Source organism: Cokeromyces recurvatus (genome assembly GCF_025118155.1).
Source record: "Cokeromyces recurvatus strain NRRL 2243 chromosome Unknown BX663scaffold_29, whole genome shotgun sequence".
NCBI lineage: Eukaryota > Fungi > Mucoromycota > Mucoromycetes > Mucorales > Mucoraceae > Cokeromyces > Cokeromyces recurvatus.
The window spans coordinates 193,925-211,747 of record NW_026251415.1 but is presented as its reverse complement, the minus strand read 5'-3'; the positions used below and the strand labels follow the sequence as shown (position 1 = coordinate 211,747).

The following is a 17,823-nucleotide window of genomic DNA, read 5'->3' as shown; positions in this document are numbered from 1 at the left end:
TAGAGATCGCTCCAAGGAGATCTCGACCCTTCTTTGAAAAGGGACAACCATCAGTCAATCATCATCGAGAGCTTGATAGTTTTCCTAAAAGTATAGAGTTTGATGATTCGTTTCGACTTTCATTTGTTGCTTATAACCAAACATTTTTTCTTCACTTGGAACCCAATTTTCATTTATTTCATCCTGAAGCTGTTATTCATTATCAGGGACAAAGTAAACGTATACAAGAAGAAACTTTTCAATACAATAGACCATTCATTTATAAAGGTCATATCATTGATTCAAGTATATCAGATCATCTTTGGTTGCTACAAAAAACGCATTCCAAAGACCAATCTATGTTCAAAAAATTAGGTTGGGCAAGAATTTTAATCAGAAATGATTTAATGTCAACGTAAAAATAGAATAAAATAAAATAAAACTTCTTAAAGTAAGTAATTCATATTCTTCATAAAATAGATATAGAACAAAGGATCCAATTATTGAAGGCGCATTTAAACTACATGATGATATATATCATATCAAGCCTACAGTACTAAACTCTAGTCTCCTAAAACGATCTCCAAATGTTCCTGTATTAAAACAACATATGGTTATATATCGGGATTCTGATATTACTTTACTAGCAAAACGTGATAATGATAACAGTAAACATCAATGTGGTTTTGATCATCTTTTACATACTCCTTTATTTAATAAACGTGATATTAATAATCACACTAACTTATCAACGACGAGTCAGGGGTGTCCGAAAACTAGAAAAAGTAACAGAGAATTATTTGCAACAAAAAAAAAAAAAAAAAAAAAAAAAAAAAAAAAAAAAAAAACGATTCTATCCTAATGTATCTATTTATTATTTTGTAGTTAATTATATGGGTGCAGGTATTATTATTGCTTTTTTTTTCTGAATCTCTTTATTGATATATAACATTACTCTATTCTTTATATTCATATTCATTCAGCTGCTGATTGTACATATGTGAAATATTATAAAAGTATCAATAATGTTCGTATTCAAATAACAAATAATTTTAATTTGGCTTCAGCTATTTTTGAGGAAACATTCAACATAGCTCTTGGTTTAATTAATATCACAATTATGGATTCAGCTTGTCCTTCAGAGAGAATAGATGAAGACATAGCCTGGAATCGTGCTTGTGATGCTAATTATACTTTAGCTGAACGCCTAAGTGATTTTAGTCTATGGAGATCCAAGTTAGTAAATGATAGAGCTGGACTCTGGCATTTAATGACAAACTGCCCGTAAATTTCTTTCTTTATTTTATTTTGTATTTCTTTATAACAAATTGTCATACTAAATTATATATGGTGGCGGTTGGTGGGGGGGCTTGTATATATATATTAATAGTACAGGAGTTGAAGTTGGTCTTGCTTGGTTAAAACAATTGTGTAATAGAGGTGCCAGTCTTCAAATCACACCTGAAGGTAAAGAACAATATGTATCAGGAGCAGGTGTTTCTGCAATTGGTAAGTTATGCTTTTATGAAAAAAAAAACAAAGTACACACTATTCATTTTATTTTTCTTTAACAGTGCAAGATGAATGGAAAGTTGTTGCCCATGAAATAGGTCATGCTTTTGGTAAGCAGTTGATATTCATAATACAAACTGTATATCTTTTTTTTTTTGTTCATTTCCCCCCCCCCTTTTTTTTTTTACCTCTAAATCACAGGTGCTATTCATGATTGTTCTTTATCAGATTGCCCATGTTTAGATGATAATTGGTGTCAATGTTGCCAATTGAATTCAAACCAATGTGATACAGGTGGATTTTTGATGAGTTCAATTACAAATTATTCAGCAGAAAGTTTTAGTCCCTGTTCTATTGATACGGTCTGTAAAGGGTTTCCAGCTTTAGATACTTGTTTATTAGATTTTGAGGAACAGAAAGATGTTTCATACCAATTAAATGTATGTGGTAATGGTATTAAAGAAGAAGATGAAGAATGTGATACAGGTGGAGTAGAAACAGAATGTTGTGATCCCAAGACTTGCAAACTTAAAATGAATGCTATCTGCGAGTAAAAGCTACAATTCCCTCTCCCAAAAAAAAAAAAAATGTATAAAGATAAACTAAGTTTTTATTATTATTATTTAGAGATCAAAATGGAGAATGCTGTTATCAATGTCAATTTCGACCCACATCTTACATGTGTCGATCTGCGAGTACACCTTGTGACTTGGCAGAATATTGTGCAGGTCATTCCTCTGAATGTCCAGAGGATGTTTATCTACAGGATGGTCTATTATGTGGTCCCAATAATCTTCGTTGCGCTTCAGGTCAATGTACTTCTAGAGATAAACAATGTCTTACTCGTGGTTTTGCTATCAACATTACTCAATCCTGTTTAACGAATAATGAAGAATGCAAACTATTATGTAACTCACCTTCAAGTGACAAATCATGTTTCATCTTTACTGATAATTTCATTGATGGAACGCCTTGTGGGTTTGAAGGAAGATGTATGGGTGGTGTATGTGAAAATGGAGATGCCATTAGCAGCAGTCTAATATGGTTACAGAGACATAAACAGGTAGTTGTACCTGTTGTAATCATGATATCGCTTATTTTATGTGTGCTTTTATTTTTATTATGTCAGTCTTTTGGATGCATTCGACAAAACAAAAGGAAACCCGCATCTTCTATTACTACCATCATGAGGACTCCCCTTATTGATGATAAGAAGAGTAGTAGTAGTAGTAGTAGTAGTAGTAGTAGTAAAAAGCACTCTGAAGATGATATCTCTTTATTCAGTACAACTTGTACTAAATCAGGTTATATAAAAGAAAAAGATTTCTTTTGAACATTGTACTCTACCATCAAGCAATTCTTTTATTATTTAATTTAATTTAATTTAATTACTTTCCTCAGAAAAGGCAAGGAGAGTTAAAATAAGGATAACAAATTCAATTGTAAATAATTTATTCTAATTCAAATAAATATAAACAACTGTTAAAAAGAAAAAAAATACTGTGTATACATACATACATGTATATAAATATATATAACGAAGCATTTTTTTTATTATTATTACTATTATAAATGATTTATGCAAGAGTTTCAAGCACATTAGTTAATGTCTTCATATCATCTCGAATACTCTTTGCAAAGCGAACCACCTTTTCCTTATTGTCTAACACTTCAATTGTTTGTGTTAATGCATTATATCGTACAGAAAAAGGTCGATTCATACTAGTAGCAAAGTCTCGAACTTTTTCTTGAGCATCTTTAAATGATTCTGCTACAAAATAAACAGGCTGGAATTCTGTAATAGGATATTTTTGGATGGCTGTTATGGAAGGGTCGAAAGGTTTAAGCTCTGGTTTATCAGATAATGCGTATTCAAGTTCACCAAATGAACTTAATAGACCTGCACCAAATGCTTTAATTTCACCATCTTGTCTACATAAACCAAATTCTACTGTGAACCAGAAAATGGTAGCTAATTTCGAAATATCTTCATCAGAAGCACCCAGAGAGGCTAAACCAATTTCTTGACAAAAATCTGCAAAATCAGGGTCAGCAAACTATGATGTGGAGGTGAGGGGGGAAGGAAGGGTATAGAAAGTAAGTAAGTATATTAATAAATAAATAAATAAAGTATACCAGTGGAGCATGACCCATTAATTCATGGCAAACATCAGGTTCAGGAGTATAGAATGGTTTAGATGAGTGACGAATATATTGTGTAGAATAAAAGACTCTAAAAGCAAATGCATTCAAGAAATCACGACTCGTTAATAAACCCATGACAGGACGAATCGTGAATCCTGTACAATCCTTCAAGAAACGAGAAACATTTTCAATTTGAGGGATTTCTTTATCACTATAACCACAATTTTGAATTAAAAGAGGCAAGACATATTGATGTTCACGACAGGCATGAGTAGAATACATTGAAGTTAATCGACGAAAGATTTTACCCCAAGTTTCATTCTCTTCCTTGGTGTATTTAATTTCAGGTACAGGTTGGCCAGTACGATATGTTTTTGCAATACGAGTAATCTCTGCTCTTCTAGCCCGATAAGCTGAATCATTTGCACCAGGATGATCAGAACCTATGAAGGATAGTTTATATATTGTATTTTATGTGGGGAATTATTTTATTTATTATTTCTCTATTTACTAAGCTCTTCTCCCATCTCTAAAACCTTTTCAGCGAATGTGTCCAAATCTGTCAGTTTACGTGGGAACCAAGGAACGCTATCTATTTTGTGGGTGTAACAGTCAATATTTCACACGGTTGTAAGAGAAAAAAAAAACTTGACATCAACAAATTGTCTTACCTCCAATTGAATTATCCGAACCGATAACACGAACATCCTTAGTATGCTTACGAAGTCCCTCAACTACATTACTTACTTGTTTAGCGTCTACAGCATCAAAATCAACAAAGAAATCATAATCCCAATCCTTTGTTTTACTAGGACGACTAATAAAATGATTTTAAATTAAAAAAATAAATAAAATAAAATAAATAAAAAAAATCTGTATTATTCGTATAGATTACGATTCAATTCGAGTCAATGAAATGTCCATAGCCTTAATAGCAGACAAACAGTCTTCGAGCGCACCCACCTTATCTTGGATAGCAAAACATAAAGTAGTCTTCAAAGTTTGGTTTATATTAGAAGGAGACATTTTTTTTTCAGAGAATAAAATAATAAAAAAGAGAAAAAAAAAGAGAAAAGAAAATGACTCTAAAACATAATGAATAAATAACAATGATCTGTCTAAAAATGAGACAAGTTTGTCGTTTCTTTTCCACGATCACGTGTAATATATCATCAATAAACTATTTTGAATGATCAACAAATAAAGTTTTATAAATAGAAGGAAAAAAAAAAGCTGAAGCATCTCTAGTAAAAATAAAAGAAAATATCCCTAATGATAGCCTAAAGAAGGAGTAGTAGAATAGAACACAATAAGAGTGGGTTTCTTTGATCTACTCAAAACTATTTCTTCTGTTGTTGTAATTATCCATGATAATGAAGCTTATGTATGTATGCATGTAAAGGCCTTATGGATTTAACGTTCCTTTTTCTTTTCTTATTTATAAACATATACATATATATATGCATATATATTTATATATTGCATAGAGCTATATATCAATTCATATCATAGAGGTCAATACTGCAATCAGAAAATTAGATGTTATTAAGTAATACGATTGTAATTAAGAAGATAATATGTCTTTGATCGCTTGGAACTGGAACATTAGCTCGTTCATTTATAAGAAGAAATGTAAGCTTATTGACCGAGTATCCCGCCCTCCAAAAAAAAAAAAAGAAACTCATCATCTCATTATTATGTGAATATGAACTATAACAAGAATCGCCCGGTATATCTATAGACATTACATCTGCTTTGAGTAAAGAATCAGTCTTTATATACTTTTTCATTGCTGAAAGGACATATTAACTTAATCACGTATCATCAGAATTGTATTCATAATCTTCTTTAATGAAAAGTCAGTTTACACCTACACTCTCCCCCCCTTTTTTTTTCTTTTGGAATGCCAATGTCTGTATATATATAACATTTATACTATTCTCGAATATATGAAATCAATTATTATTAGAAAAATTATTATTATTGTTTATACAGCCTTCATATGATAAACAGTTCTATAGGATATTTTAATTGTACTGTTCAAGATTTATTTATTAAAAATAAAATAAAATAAAGGAGAGGGTATGATACAAAATGTTCTTAAGAACGAACGAACGAAGTGTGATAAAGTATGTATATAGAAAATATATTGACTAAAGTATAAAGTAAAGGAAGAGGAGAAACATCATTACATTCTGGATAAATAAAAAATATAAAAGAATAAATAAAAAAGGAAGGAAAAAGAAAAGGAAAAAAAAGGCTAATCTCTCCTTCTTTATATATATTCTACTGAGCTTTTCTCTTTCCTGGTTCTAAGGAGTCATCATATTCAGCAGCTTTTTCATTCATGATATTAGCACTTGAATATTGATTTATAAAAGCAACACTATCCTTGAGTACACCAATACGCATACTTGAAAGCAAGTTACGAGCACCATTTGAATGGTTATAGATACCTCCATTAAAAGATTTGGTCATATCTTTACCAATACCAGCATTGAGATATTTAGCGCCGCCAGGATGATCAAAGTTTTCAACGTCATAAATGATACCATCTAACATAATCCATTTTTTATCTTTTATGTTGACCCATTCATAGAACTCCTCTAATGTATAAACAGGTAACTCATTCACAGGTTTACCAAAGCATAATGTTTCCTTTATCGAATCAATCTTCTTCTCCATCATTTGTACTTGACCCTTTTTAATTTCATTAGCAGAGAAAGTTTTCAAGTTATAAGTCAAACCAATGAAACTTAAAGCCTTGATAAGCCATTTTGTAGGATCATATTGATGCCAGAGGATAGCATTACGATAATCTTGAGGGAATTCATGATGAAAGTTATGATAGCCTTCACCACAGGTAACGAGAGCTGTAATCCAAGAATCTTTAGGAGTATGATAATCATCAAAGGGAGTATCACCAATATAATGAGCAAGACTATTAACACAAAAGGTAGCATGATGAACAAAGACAAGACGGCAGAGACCAGAAAAGATGAGACCACCCTTGAAATCCCCCCAACCAAAACCAGCTACTAAAGAAGGGAAAATGAAGGCCATAAAGGAAGCGAAAAAAATATAATTCTTATGTTGGAATTGAACGATAGGATCAGCTCTAAGATCAGCGGTATCAGCATAACCGATTCTGTTCTTGGGTCTGTTAATTAACATCCAACCAATATGAGAATAAAAGAAGCCTCGAGGAGCAGCATAAGGATCTTTATCAGAATCAGTCCAACGATGATGAGCACGATGACCTCGAGACCACCATTGAATAGAGCCTTCAAAGGCACCTGAACCAGCTAAACATAATAAGACTTGCATCAATTTGGTGCAATCATAAGATCTATGGGACCAATAACGATGATAACCAGCTGTGATACCTAAGGCAGTAATAAAATAATAAATAATAGTCCAATATAATGTCTTGGTTTGTAATTCAGTCTTGAAAGCAAAATAGATAGCCAAGATAGGAGTTGAAATCAAAAGAATAGATTGGAACCAATTGACATGACTAGAGAAATTTTGAAGTGTAGTAGGTTCATCAAACAAAGGAGGCATAACAGGATTAGGCATTGGAAGTTGACGATCCTCTGTTTTTGTATAAGCATAAGGAGGATATTTTCCATTCTGCTGTTTCACCTGAGTAGTGGTAGCAGTTGTAGACATTTTATTATTAGATAAATATAAGTTGAATAATATTAAGGGTATGGGGAAAAAGAAAACAAAAAAAAAAGCTAAAAGAAAGCAGAAAGGGTCCCTCTATTTAAACTAGTTTCTTTAATTTTCATTTTCATTTTTTTTATCAAGAACTGTTTCTTATTAACTACTTGAAACACCAAGTATTATTGATCATTGGATCTTTATACGCGTAATTTAAATTTTGTTGGGCCTCTGGGGAACATATTTGGGGGAATCATCGGCCAATAAAATATTTCTTATTGTCTTTGGTTATTACAGCAAACAATAAGAAAAAAAAATAGTTTAAATAGAGATACCGACGATGAGTGGAGAAGATTTTATTACATTAAAAAGACATTTTATTAAAATTATCGTTACTTTTTTTTTATATAAATATACAAATATATATATTTTTTTTACTACAAACAAATAAACAAATAAAAAAAAACATAAAGTTTGTATAGAAAATCACAATTAGCTTTCTACTTTTTTTCCCCTTTTTTTGAGATAAAATTATTTTTAATCAATTTGTGTTTTACTTTATATGAACAAAAAAAAATGGTATGATTTTTTTTTATTTTTTACTGAAATAAAACGTATAAAACGCTTTATTCTGTTTTTTTATTTTCACTTTTGGTTTTTTACTAATTTTTTTTTAAAAAAAAAAAAAAGAAAGCATATTTGTGTTTGTTAATAACTTTTTTTTTGTTTATTCTTGACATTTGATAAAGGGTCCGTGCATTTCTCTTGTCCAATAAATTGTCATTTCAAGTCGTACAATTGGTAGACTTTATCAAACAAATTCAAGATTTGAAATAAGGTTATTTTGTACTACAGAAGTAGTTTTTTTTTTCTTTAAAAAAAAATAGAACCAAAATCACTTTCTCCTTCTTCCTTTTTTTCTTTAAATATTAAAATTAAAATATATAAAGGATATGAGACAAAAGCAAAAAAACCATTGATTTAATACCAGTAAACAATGGATCACTTTTTTTTTTTTTACCGATAAACAATAAGGAATTAACCAGAAACTTACCTAATTTAGAAAGTAAAAAAAATTCGACGCGGCGTTACTTTATTAATAAAAACCAAAAAGATATTTACCAACAAGTTATCATATTTTATGAAAAAAAAAATCAAGTAATAAAAAAAGCTGGCGAATCAATGTGATGATGCTGTTCTGCTATAAGTTAATATAGAATTATACAGGCTTTTTTTTTTTTTTTTTTTTTTTTTTTTTTTTTTTTTTTTTTTTTTTGTATAAATAGTATTATACATTAATTTTGGTTATTAACTTTAATAATTAAAATGATGTACCTATGATGTCTTGTTTTTTTAATTTTTTTTTCTTATATATAAATATTATAAATATAAACAATTGTATATATCATCAAATAAGATGAACTTTTCTAATAAGACTACTCTTTACGTCATGTTCAAGCTTCTTTGGATCTTTGTAAAGATTTATACAAAATAACACTAAATTAAGAAAGTGGACTGTTTTTTTTGTTAAAAAAAAAGCTTTCATAGTGACCTCATTACTCTTAGTTTTGTTGCATAAATTAAGATTTTATATAAAAAAGTATGATATAAAGGCTTTAAGGGAAAAAAAAGTAGTAATTAAAATAAAATAAAATAAAAAAACTCTCTCTCTCTCTTTTTTTTTTTTTTTCCTTTAAATTATTATTATTCTTCTTTTCAGTTGAAAAAAAAAAAGTATATCTATTCTCTTTTATTTTAAAATATAACAATGAAAGCCGCCAAATATTTGACTCTCCCTTTAGCATATGCTGTATGCCTTCTTTTACTTTCAAATGAAGCACAAGCAAAAGGTAATTTAAACCAAATATATATACATATGTATTCATTTTTTTAAATATTAAAATTGTCTGTTTCTTTTTAGCATCTACTACTAAACAATTAGAAGATATAAGTCAATGGACAAAAGATCAAGTTCAGGCATATCTTGATAAATATCAAATTTATTATGACAAGAATGTGAATGATGAATCTCTTTGGGAAACAGCTAAAAAATACCGTGATGCTGCAGCTATTCATTCAGATTTTTTCCTTCATAATGATAATAGTATTTCACGTTTAGTAGAGGGACTTAAGATTAAACTTGAAAAGCAGTATAATTTAGCTGATAACAGTGTTGATGGATTATTAAGAGATGTTAACCATGAATTAAAGCAACTCGAGTTAAGTGGTAATTTGAAGCAAGATAAAGTAAAGCAGGCCTTGGATAAATACCAAACTAAGGCTGTGAAACAGAAATACGTCACTGCTGCACAATGGAAAGAAATTTCCAAGGATATCGAAAGTTTATTTGCTAGCCACCGACCCCCTTGGTATCAACGTATCTTTTCGGGTGCCTCTACTACTAATCAACCAAGATTCTATAATGACGATCATAATGCCTTTCACTCTTGGCTTACTAAAGATGTTGCTAAACGTTTAGAAACAAATAAAGAATTATCAAAGGAAGAAATTCAATCTATCATCGATACCTTAAAGGATGCCATCACTCGTACCTCCAACTCGGCTCAAGATATTTCCAAGTTGGGTAACGCAGCATGGTGGGAACAGGTCTCGAATGATCTTCAAAGACAAGGCAAGTTAAAGCAAATTCAAACACAAGGTGTTATTGATTCCTTAAAGGATGACATCAATGCTTACAAGATCTTTGTCATGGATTATGCAAATGAAGCTACTGATCAAACAAAGGGCTATTTAGATGCTATTCGACATTATGTGATGGATACAGGTTATGGTCTCTATCAATCCGTTTTCCATCCTTTCAAGTCTCATCCCAAGAGAGATGCTCAAGTGAATAGTGCTCTCTCTACCGCCTCATCCGCTGCTGCCTCCGCTACAAACGCTGCTGCCTCCTCTGCTAACTCTGCTGCAAATGCTGCTGCAAATGCCGCTGCCTACGCTACTGATGCCGCTGCTTATGCTACTGATGCCGCTGCTGCCTCCGCTAGTTCCTTGGTCAACGCTGCTGCTGCCTCCGCTAGTTCCCTTGCTAGCGCTGCCTCCTCTGCTACTGATGCTGCTGCTGCCTCTGCTTCATCCCTCGGATCTCATATCACGGATACGGCCTATGAGACCCAACAGGGCCTTGGTCGCTTCTGGCGTCAAAAGGAATTGGAAACCTATCGAAAGATGGGATATACTGAAGCTCATATCAATTGGATTGAAAATTATCTCTCAAAGGCCTTCCATAATAAAAAGAATCTTACTAAAGATACAATTCAACAAGCCATTCATACTATTCGTCAATATCTCATCAATGCTAAAGTTCAAACTATTTCAAGTGTTGATTCTCAATTGAAATCTCTTGAAGCTCTTATTGAAAATTGGAGACGTTATATCATTCGTGATGAATTGTAAATATAATGCCTTTTTTTTTTAAAGAAAAAAAAAAAGAAACTATAACGTACGTAATGATTGGATCATATTTAACAAAAAAAATCGCTTCCTTTTTTTTTTTTTTTTTTTTTTCTTCTTCTAAAATATATGTATTATTATTAAATAAAATGGGATATTATTTGCTGTATTTTTTTTTGTCAATAAGCATTTAACAATAAATAATATTTATTATGTATGTGTATACGAAAGAGAAGAAAGTAAGGTAAGGTAGGGTATGATGTGTAGATACGATTATTCAACCGTAATTTCTCTATTATTATTATTATTATTATTATTATTATTATTATTATTATTATTATTATTATTATCCAATGAAGGACAACAGGATGGATCTACTTTAATATGGTCACTACTACTAGCAACACTTATACGATGGTCATGGCTCGTAGTAGTAGTAGTAGTAGTAGTAGTAGTAGTAACTTCTTCTTGAATTACGTCTTTTGCCATCTTCTTTTTATCATTTGTTGTATTTAAATAACCACCTTTGCCACCTAATTTCAAAGTATCAAGAAGTGTACGATAGATAAACTTGTAAGCCCATACGTTTCCTCTCATTCTACGCATATCAACGATATAAAGACCTGGTAAATTCTTGATTTTACATAATTCGACACTGAATCGGATTTCTTCTCCAGGATCCACATTGGGATCTCCATAAATAGTAGTTGTGGGTTTACCATCAGCTGATGAACTTTTCTTCTCCATCGGCGTCACACTTCTTGTCTTTCCATTCTCTGTAGTCGTCGTTGCTGATTGATGAGCACTTAATCTACGTAATAGCATTCTGAAAGGAATTGTATTGTTATGATGATGATGAGAAGGAGGAGGAGGAGGAGGAGGAGTAAGAAGTTCATGATGATATCTATTACTATTACTATTTTGTTGTTGTTGAATCCTCATATTACTGTTATTTAATTTACGACTTCTTTTTTCCGCTACAGATTGCTTGGGTCTAACACACTTTAACTTGTATTCACTTCCATTACGCTTAAACTCAATACCTAGCGATTCAAGAGCTTGTTTCACTTCTGCAAATACTTGTGCAGGAGGTCGGGATGTGAGTGCCTCTTGATCGACAGCTCCATGATGAACACGTAGTTTAGGATCATGAAGAGTCATGTTTTCTGTGGTCGTAAAGTTATGGGTGAGTGATGGAGATAATGGCAACCGATGATCGTGCAACATGGCATCATTTGTTATGGATTGATTCGTTGTTGATCTTTGAATGGTACCTTAAAAAAAAAAAGAAAAAGTAAATAAATACATAAATAAAATAAATATGTAATCACAGCAGCTCCATGTATATATTTATGCTACAAATAAACTTACTTAAAGGCTTCTTCTTGAACCAATCTATTATTTTTTTACCAGCACTTTTATGCTTTTCCTTTTCGGTAAATGACGTATTAATCGTGTGTTCAGAAATAGATGGTGTCATTTGAGAATGACCCTTTTCTTCATGAGTCGATGCACGAATATGATTGCTTTGACGTCGATGCGTAAAAGGGATTTTACTATTATCTGTCATTGAATTGACAAATAGACTAAGTGTCTTTCTTCTTGTAGTAGTGGTAGTGGTTACAGAGGAAGGTGGTGTGATAGTACTCAGTCTAGCTTGACGTTTATTTGTTTTTTTATTTGTAGTTGGATGTGGTGTACTTATACTCATGTTGAGTAAAGGTAAACATACAGGTGTCACCTCTTGCTGTTGATTATTTTTACGTCGATGACTGAGACTTGACAAAAATTTAGCTTGTAAAATGGATGTACTTGTATCGGTTGCTAAAGACATGTGCTTTGTACGATTTTTAATTGTGTTACTTGCAGAAATAGCAACAGTAGCAGTAGTAGCAGTAGCAGTAGCAGTAGCAGTAGCAATAGCAGTAGCAGTATTAGTAGTAGCAGTAGTAGATTTAGTATGCGCATCGTTTTGACCAGAAGGGGAATCAAGAACCTTTTCAGTAGAATGAGTTTCCTCTGTTAATAGTAACGAATCAGGATGGTCTTTTACGTTTACTTTTTCCTTTTCTGTTATATTATTATTATGCACTATGGTTTCACTGATAAAACTTTGTTCATTTGATTTATCTGTCTTATTTTCACATGAAATAGTTAAAGAAGGTAATGCCGGTTCATCTACAGCCATAGATGATTTATCATTATTTTCACTCGATAATTCTTCTGTAAAACCTATTTCATGATCTTGAAGAAGCATATCTGTATCACCATCATCAGCAACGACCTTCGTTATCTCATTCTGTTTATCAATATCAGGTACAACAGCCAGTTGATCCTCATTCTCTTCTTGTTTATTTTCTATTAGGATGGTATCATTATTCTGTTCTTGATCTAAAGATGTATCATCCTCTTCCATTCCTTGTGAATCTATCAGCCTATTCGGAACCCTTTTCTTTCCCTCCTTTTCTTCTTCAACCTGAATAAATAGATGCCTATGATTCTTTAGCCATGGATGATCCATGATTGTCTCGATTGTACATCTCTTTTCAGGATCAGGCACTAACATGAGGCTCATCAAGTGGCAAGCTTCTTCCGAGATATAGTCAGGAAATAGTAACGGAGTATTTAATATATATTTGTAGAGTAGATTAATATTATAACTATCTGGATTTTCAGGATCATCATCATAAGGAAGATAACCACAGAGCATAGCAAACAAGATGACCCCACACGACCAAATATCGACAGCAGGGCCAACATAGACACCATGATTCATCACTAATTCAGGTGCAGCATAGCAAGGTGATCCACATGAAGTTGACATTAAATCATCTTGGGCAGAAGCAAACTGATTTGCAAAACCAAAGTCGGTAATAAGCACATTACGATTTTTATCTAATAATAAATTTTCCTAAAATTTACATTGATTTTTAGCATTTGTGCATATATACACACATACGCCACAATAGCATAGATTCGCTTACCAATTTTAAATCTCTGTGAACAATATGTTTTTGATGCATATAATATACACCACTCATCAATTGAGCAAATAATCGACTCGCATCCTTTTCTTTAAGATAGCGATGAGCGAGAATGTAATCAAATAATTCACCGCCTGTAGCACATTGTAAGATGATACCAATATATTTTTCTGTTTCAATCACATCTATTAATTCGACAATATTGGGATGTTTAAGGATCTATTCATATTCTAATGAGTATCAATAAGCCAGCGTCATATATATATATATATACAAATATATGTATATGTATGTATATGTATATAGTAGAATATATAATAGAATATATATGTGTGTATGTATATTCAAATGAATTTTTTTTTGAATTCTTTATTTTGTTTTACCCGTAACACAGATATTTCTCTTTCCACTTTAGTCATACGTGAAGCAGAATCTATACTATCTTTTCTAATTAACTTGATAGCAGCCTAACGATATATACATATTGAGAAAAAGAAATGTGTATATGTATGCTTATTATATATATATATATTCTTATAATAGGAATTACTTTACTTCTTGTCCTGTCTTAATTTCAATACCAAATTTGACTTTACCAAATTCACCTTCGCCTAAAGTTTGTAAAAGTAAATAAGGACCAAAAACGGTCGGTTTTCTTCCGGGCGGTAACTGATAATGGTATAATTGATAATAATATTGCCACCAAGGTTGATTATAACGAAGTCTTTCTAAATATCTAGCCTCCTGTTGTCTTAATACTGATTTCTGTAATTCACTTGGCATGGCTGTAACAGAGTAAGCTCTTTGTTGATGATGACGAGGAGGTGGTAACGACGAAGAAGAAGAAGAAGACAACGTTTGTGCGGTATTTGAAGAAGAAAAGTTCATGAGATCAGGTACAGATGATTGTAAGATTGAAGATGATGATTCTTCTTTTTGCTTGTGTTCAAGTTGATCAAGTGGATGAACAGGTGAAGACATGAGTTCTTTCTTTTTCTTTTCTTTTTTTTTTTCTTTCTCTTTCTCTTTCTTTTTTTTTTCTTGCTAAACTAAAATCCTAATGATAAACGTGACGAAAGTTCTAAAAAAGGAAATGATGAATAAAGGGGGTGGAGGTAATTTTAAATTATTAAAAAAAAAAAAGGAAGAAACCGCTTCAAAATTGGTAATAATGTTAAAGAAAAAAAAAAAAAAAGAAGGAAAGGAAAAAGTGAAAAAAAAAAAAGTAAATGTTTATAAATATTCATAAAAATATTTAAATATATTATATTTGAACACAAAAAAATAATAATAAATAAAGAAAAAAAAAAAAGCGTAAAGCACAACACAAACCAAAAGCCTAATATTTACAGGGTTTTGCGTAATGTCACTTTTTTTTTTTTTTTATTCTTCTACTTTTCTTCCTTTCCCTCTTTATTTCACCCAATAGAAATTCGAAATAGAACGTGCACATAAAGACCAATTGTTATGCAATGTTATCAAATATAAGCTTTATTCTTTAATGAAAACTAGACATACTTGAAACAAGTCAAGTGAAATAGGGTAGTCAATTATTAAATAATAATAAAAAAAAAACGTCATTTCATCATATACTCTTGTTGTTAAGTGGGTGGTAATATCCTTTTAATGACGACAAACAAGGGCTGTTTGTATACATATATTTTACTAGATAGTAAGGTGGTATGCGTTATTATCTCTTTGTCAAGTTTAGATTTTTCATATTTTATTAAACAATCACAACGACGTACATGATTTTATTATTATCATGTACTTGGGTTTTTGTAAGAATGATGATTGAACATGTTTTACAGGCCTTTATATCACATTCATATTAAACTCATATTGATGGTTTCTTTATTGGAAACCCCTTCGTACTGACAAAAATAGTTATTCTATACAGCAGATCTACCACGACTACTATTAGTACTATTACTACTAACTATTACCATTATGTTATTCTCTTATCCTAGAGACAATGATTTAATTACAGACATAACCTCTTTGCATAACATAATATACTTGCAATTTTTATTCTTTAGAATAAAAAAAAGTAGGCAATTTCTAAATTTAAAATTAAAAGACTTCATGATGAGGATACAATAAGGTATAATGTCTTGAATACCATCGAGAATAACAGTAATTATTATTAAAAAAGGTAGTAGAAGAATTTCCTTTTCTTCTTCTTTTCTTATCCTTATCGATCAATATGATTACAACAAGACCTTCCCCTCTCCTTTTATGTAAACTCGTTTTTAATATTAAGAATACTTTTTATGGCAACACTTGCTATGCAATCAAAGTTTAACATGTGAGAGAGAGAGAGAGAATTTATTAGTTGAGCATTATACGTCATTGTCAGTGTACTCCTGTTCCTAGTATAAATTTTATATGCTATTTAAGAAAACTGCTTGCATATTACATATAAACAATGAACACTATTTTATTCTAATAAAAGGAACAGAAAACAATATACATAAAAAGAGAGAGAGAGAGAAATAAACGAGGAAAGGGGTATGCATTATTATTATGATTATATAATCTACAGAAGAAATGAAAAGAAAAGGCTTTTTATGTCCATACTCGATTATCTTTCCAGACTGGATATTCATCCTCCTCATCACTCATTTCTTCTATTTCAACAGTTTCATATCCATAATAATTTGATTTATCAAATAATTGATCTTCTTCTGCTTTATCCTCCTCCTCCTCTTCTTCTTCTTCAGAACAGGAATCTGGTGGATAAGTGCAGTAACGGAGCGGACTTGTTGGCTTTGGAAACTGGGCTATAATTTCTGTCCAACTGGTCATACGATGTATATTTTTTGATATCTTGGTTGGAATACGTTGATAAAGTCTTTTAGATGTAGAAGTAAGTGTGTGTGCACAACGAGGATTTTTCTTTTTCATTTTATCTTCATGATTCCAAATGTATTCTCCATTTCGATCATAAAGTAATACTTCAATACCCAAAGAGGAACAGTCAAGTGCATGTTCAAGAGAATCATCAATCAATACATCTACTCCAATCTCTTGACAAATAATTGACTTTGGTTTTGAAACATATTCTAATTGTTCAGCATCCGTTAAGCCTAAATTACAAAAATAGATGCTTTCAAATATGCCTTGAGAAAAAAAAATAATAATAATAATAAATTAATTAATTAAATAAAGATATAAAGAGAAAAAATCTTTTTTTTTTTTTTCTTTTTTTTTGGATTTTTTCAATTTTTTTTTTTTCAATTTTTCATTTTTTACATATTTGTGTAAAAACACTCACATACACTCACACACACTCACACACACTCACACAGAAAAAAAAAATAGGTACGTGCGTTACCTGGATAATGTCTATCTACAAATCGTTTTGTTCTTTCAGCAATAAATTGCTGTCTAGACGTGATGATCACTAAAGAAAAATGACGTTTCTTCAACATTTTCAAACTTTCCAAGGCAAAGTCTCTAATAGGTTTGATTTGATCAAAGTATTCAGATTCATAAAATTCTCTGATTTTTACATAACTTTCCTCTCTTGTACCTCCCCAAATCTTCCAATAATCGTAGGTATTAAAGTCAGTAACACTAAGTTGTGTAGAATAAGTATCGTTATGCCATTCAACTAAACTTTCTAATGTATGTGCTAATGTTTGATCGAGGTCAACTGCAATGACCTTACGGGCTTCTTTTGGAAACAACATAATGTTTGATATGATTAAATAAAAAGTAGTGAGCGAAAAGCTATATAAAATAAGATAGGGAAAAAAAAGAAAGAAAGAGAGAGAGAGAGAGAGAGAGAGGAAGGGAGAATGAGTGAGTAAAAGAAGAAAGAGAATTAAATAAATAACCGAAATCGAACTTTTTTTTTATTTTTTATTTTTTTTTTTTTTATTATTTTATTTCGATAAAAGCTTTAAGCGACTTTTAGTTGAGGAGTTATAAAATTTTCTGATCCCCTGATGGGTTGCTGACAGTTTTAGAATAAATTGTTAAACAATAAAGAATTTTTATTTATTAAACAACAGCAACAAAAGATGGACCATCATGAAGAAGAACAGTAAAGAAAAAAAACATAGGAATAGTGTTATCATTTATTGTCTTGATTCTTGAAAGGAAATGATTATTATTAAAA

General features: G+C 31.0%; 6 protein-coding genes across 6 annotated transcripts; 2 read left to right on the top strand and 4 right to left on the bottom strand.

The window, feature by feature from the left end:
• Nucleotides 1-1,042: 1,042 nt before the first annotated feature.
• On the top strand, nucleotides 1,043-2,824 carry BX663DRAFT_441023 (uncharacterized protein; the record flags this gene model as incomplete). The annotated part of the gene is made up of 4 exons (XM_051523429.1): nucleotides 1,043-1,263; nucleotides 1,370-1,488; nucleotides 1,693-2,041; nucleotides 2,119-2,824. Coding segments are annotated over 4 exons (1,395 nt in total), but the record flags the coding sequence as incomplete, so codon positions are not given.
• A 213-nt stretch (nucleotides 2,825-3,037) lies between these two features.
• On the bottom strand, nucleotides 3,038-4,703 carry BX663DRAFT_520775 (Biopterin-dependent aromatic amino acid hydroxylase-domain-containing protein). Its single transcript, XM_051529150.1, has 5 exons — nucleotides 4,532-4,703; nucleotides 4,308-4,453; nucleotides 4,148-4,228; nucleotides 3,628-4,079; nucleotides 3,038-3,548 (listed from the first exon to the last, which is right to left on the bottom strand). Exons 1-5 carry the CDS (start codon nucleotides 4,660-4,662, stop codon nucleotides 3,069-3,071), a joined length of 1,290 nt encoding a protein of 429 aa, XP_051379613.1. The 5' UTR covers nucleotides 4,663-4,703; the 3' UTR covers nucleotides 3,038-3,068.
• A 958-nt stretch (nucleotides 4,704-5,661) lies between these two features.
• Nucleotides 5,662-7,375, bottom strand: BX663DRAFT_520772 (uncharacterized protein). Its single transcript, XM_051529149.1, has one exon. The coding sequence runs from the start codon at nucleotides 7,306-7,308 to the stop codon at nucleotides 5,923-5,925; it is 1,386 nt and encodes a 461-aa protein (XP_051379612.1). The 5' UTR covers nucleotides 7,309-7,375; the 3' UTR covers nucleotides 5,662-5,922.
• A 1,695-nt stretch (nucleotides 7,376-9,070) lies between these two features.
• On the top strand, nucleotides 9,071-10,716 carry BX663DRAFT_489072 (uncharacterized protein; the record flags this gene model as incomplete). Its single annotated transcript, XM_051524863.1, has 2 exons — nucleotides 9,071-9,152; nucleotides 9,224-10,716. The coding sequence occupies 2 exons, from the start codon at nucleotides 9,071-9,073 to the stop codon at nucleotides 10,714-10,716; spliced, it is 1,575 nt and encodes a 524-aa protein (XP_051379611.1).
• A 270-nt stretch (nucleotides 10,717-10,986) lies between these two features.
• Nucleotides 10,987-14,678, bottom strand: BX663DRAFT_554801 (uncharacterized protein; the record flags this gene model as incomplete). Its single annotated transcript, XM_051531563.1, has 5 exons — nucleotides 10,987-11,987; nucleotides 12,085-13,624; nucleotides 13,698-13,916; nucleotides 14,081-14,164; nucleotides 14,253-14,678. 5 exons carry the CDS (start codon nucleotides 14,676-14,678, stop codon nucleotides 10,987-10,989), a joined length of 3,270 nt encoding a protein of 1,089 aa, XP_051379610.1.
• Nucleotides 14,679-15,979: 1,301 nt separating this feature from the next.
• Nucleotides 15,980-17,507, bottom strand: BX663DRAFT_520763 (uncharacterized protein). Its single transcript, XM_051529148.1, has 2 exons — nucleotides 17,035-17,507; nucleotides 15,980-16,819 (listed from the first exon to the last, which is right to left on the bottom strand). Exons 1-2 carry the CDS (start codon nucleotides 17,390-17,392, stop codon nucleotides 16,266-16,268), a joined length of 912 nt encoding a protein of 303 aa, XP_051379609.1. The 5' UTR covers nucleotides 17,393-17,507; the 3' UTR covers nucleotides 15,980-16,265.
• Between the last annotated feature and the right edge of the window lie 316 nt (nucleotides 17,508-17,823).

What these genes read in the sequence shown, in the direction of transcription:
- BX663DRAFT_520763 (XM_051529148.1), bottom strand. Translation starts at nt 17,392, where the DNA reads ATGTTGTTTCCAAAAGAAGCCCGTAAGGTCATTGCAGTTGACCTCGAT. An exon ending in TGTAGATAGACATTATCCAG is followed by an intron (nt 16,820 to 17,034) that starts GTAACGCACGTA and finishes TTTTTTCTCAAG; the next exon opens with GCATATTTGAAAGCATCTAT.
- BX663DRAFT_520775 (XM_051529150.1), bottom strand. Translation starts at nt 4,662, where the DNA reads ATGTCTCCTTCTAATATAAACCAAACTTTGAAGACTACTTTATGTTTT. An exon ending in TCATTGACTCGAATTGAATC is followed by an intron (nt 4,454 to 4,531) that starts GTAATCTATACG and finishes TCATTTTATTAG; the next exon opens with TCGTCCTAGTAAAACAAAGG. An exon ending in AGAGATGGGAGAAGAGCTTA is followed by an intron (nt 4,080 to 4,147) that starts GTAAATAGAGAA and finishes TATCCTTCATAG; the next exon opens with GTTCTGATCATCCTGGTGCA.
- BX663DRAFT_520772 (XM_051529149.1), bottom strand. Translation starts at nt 7,308, where the DNA reads ATGTCTACAACTGCTACCACTACTCAGGTGAAACAGCAGAATGGAAAA.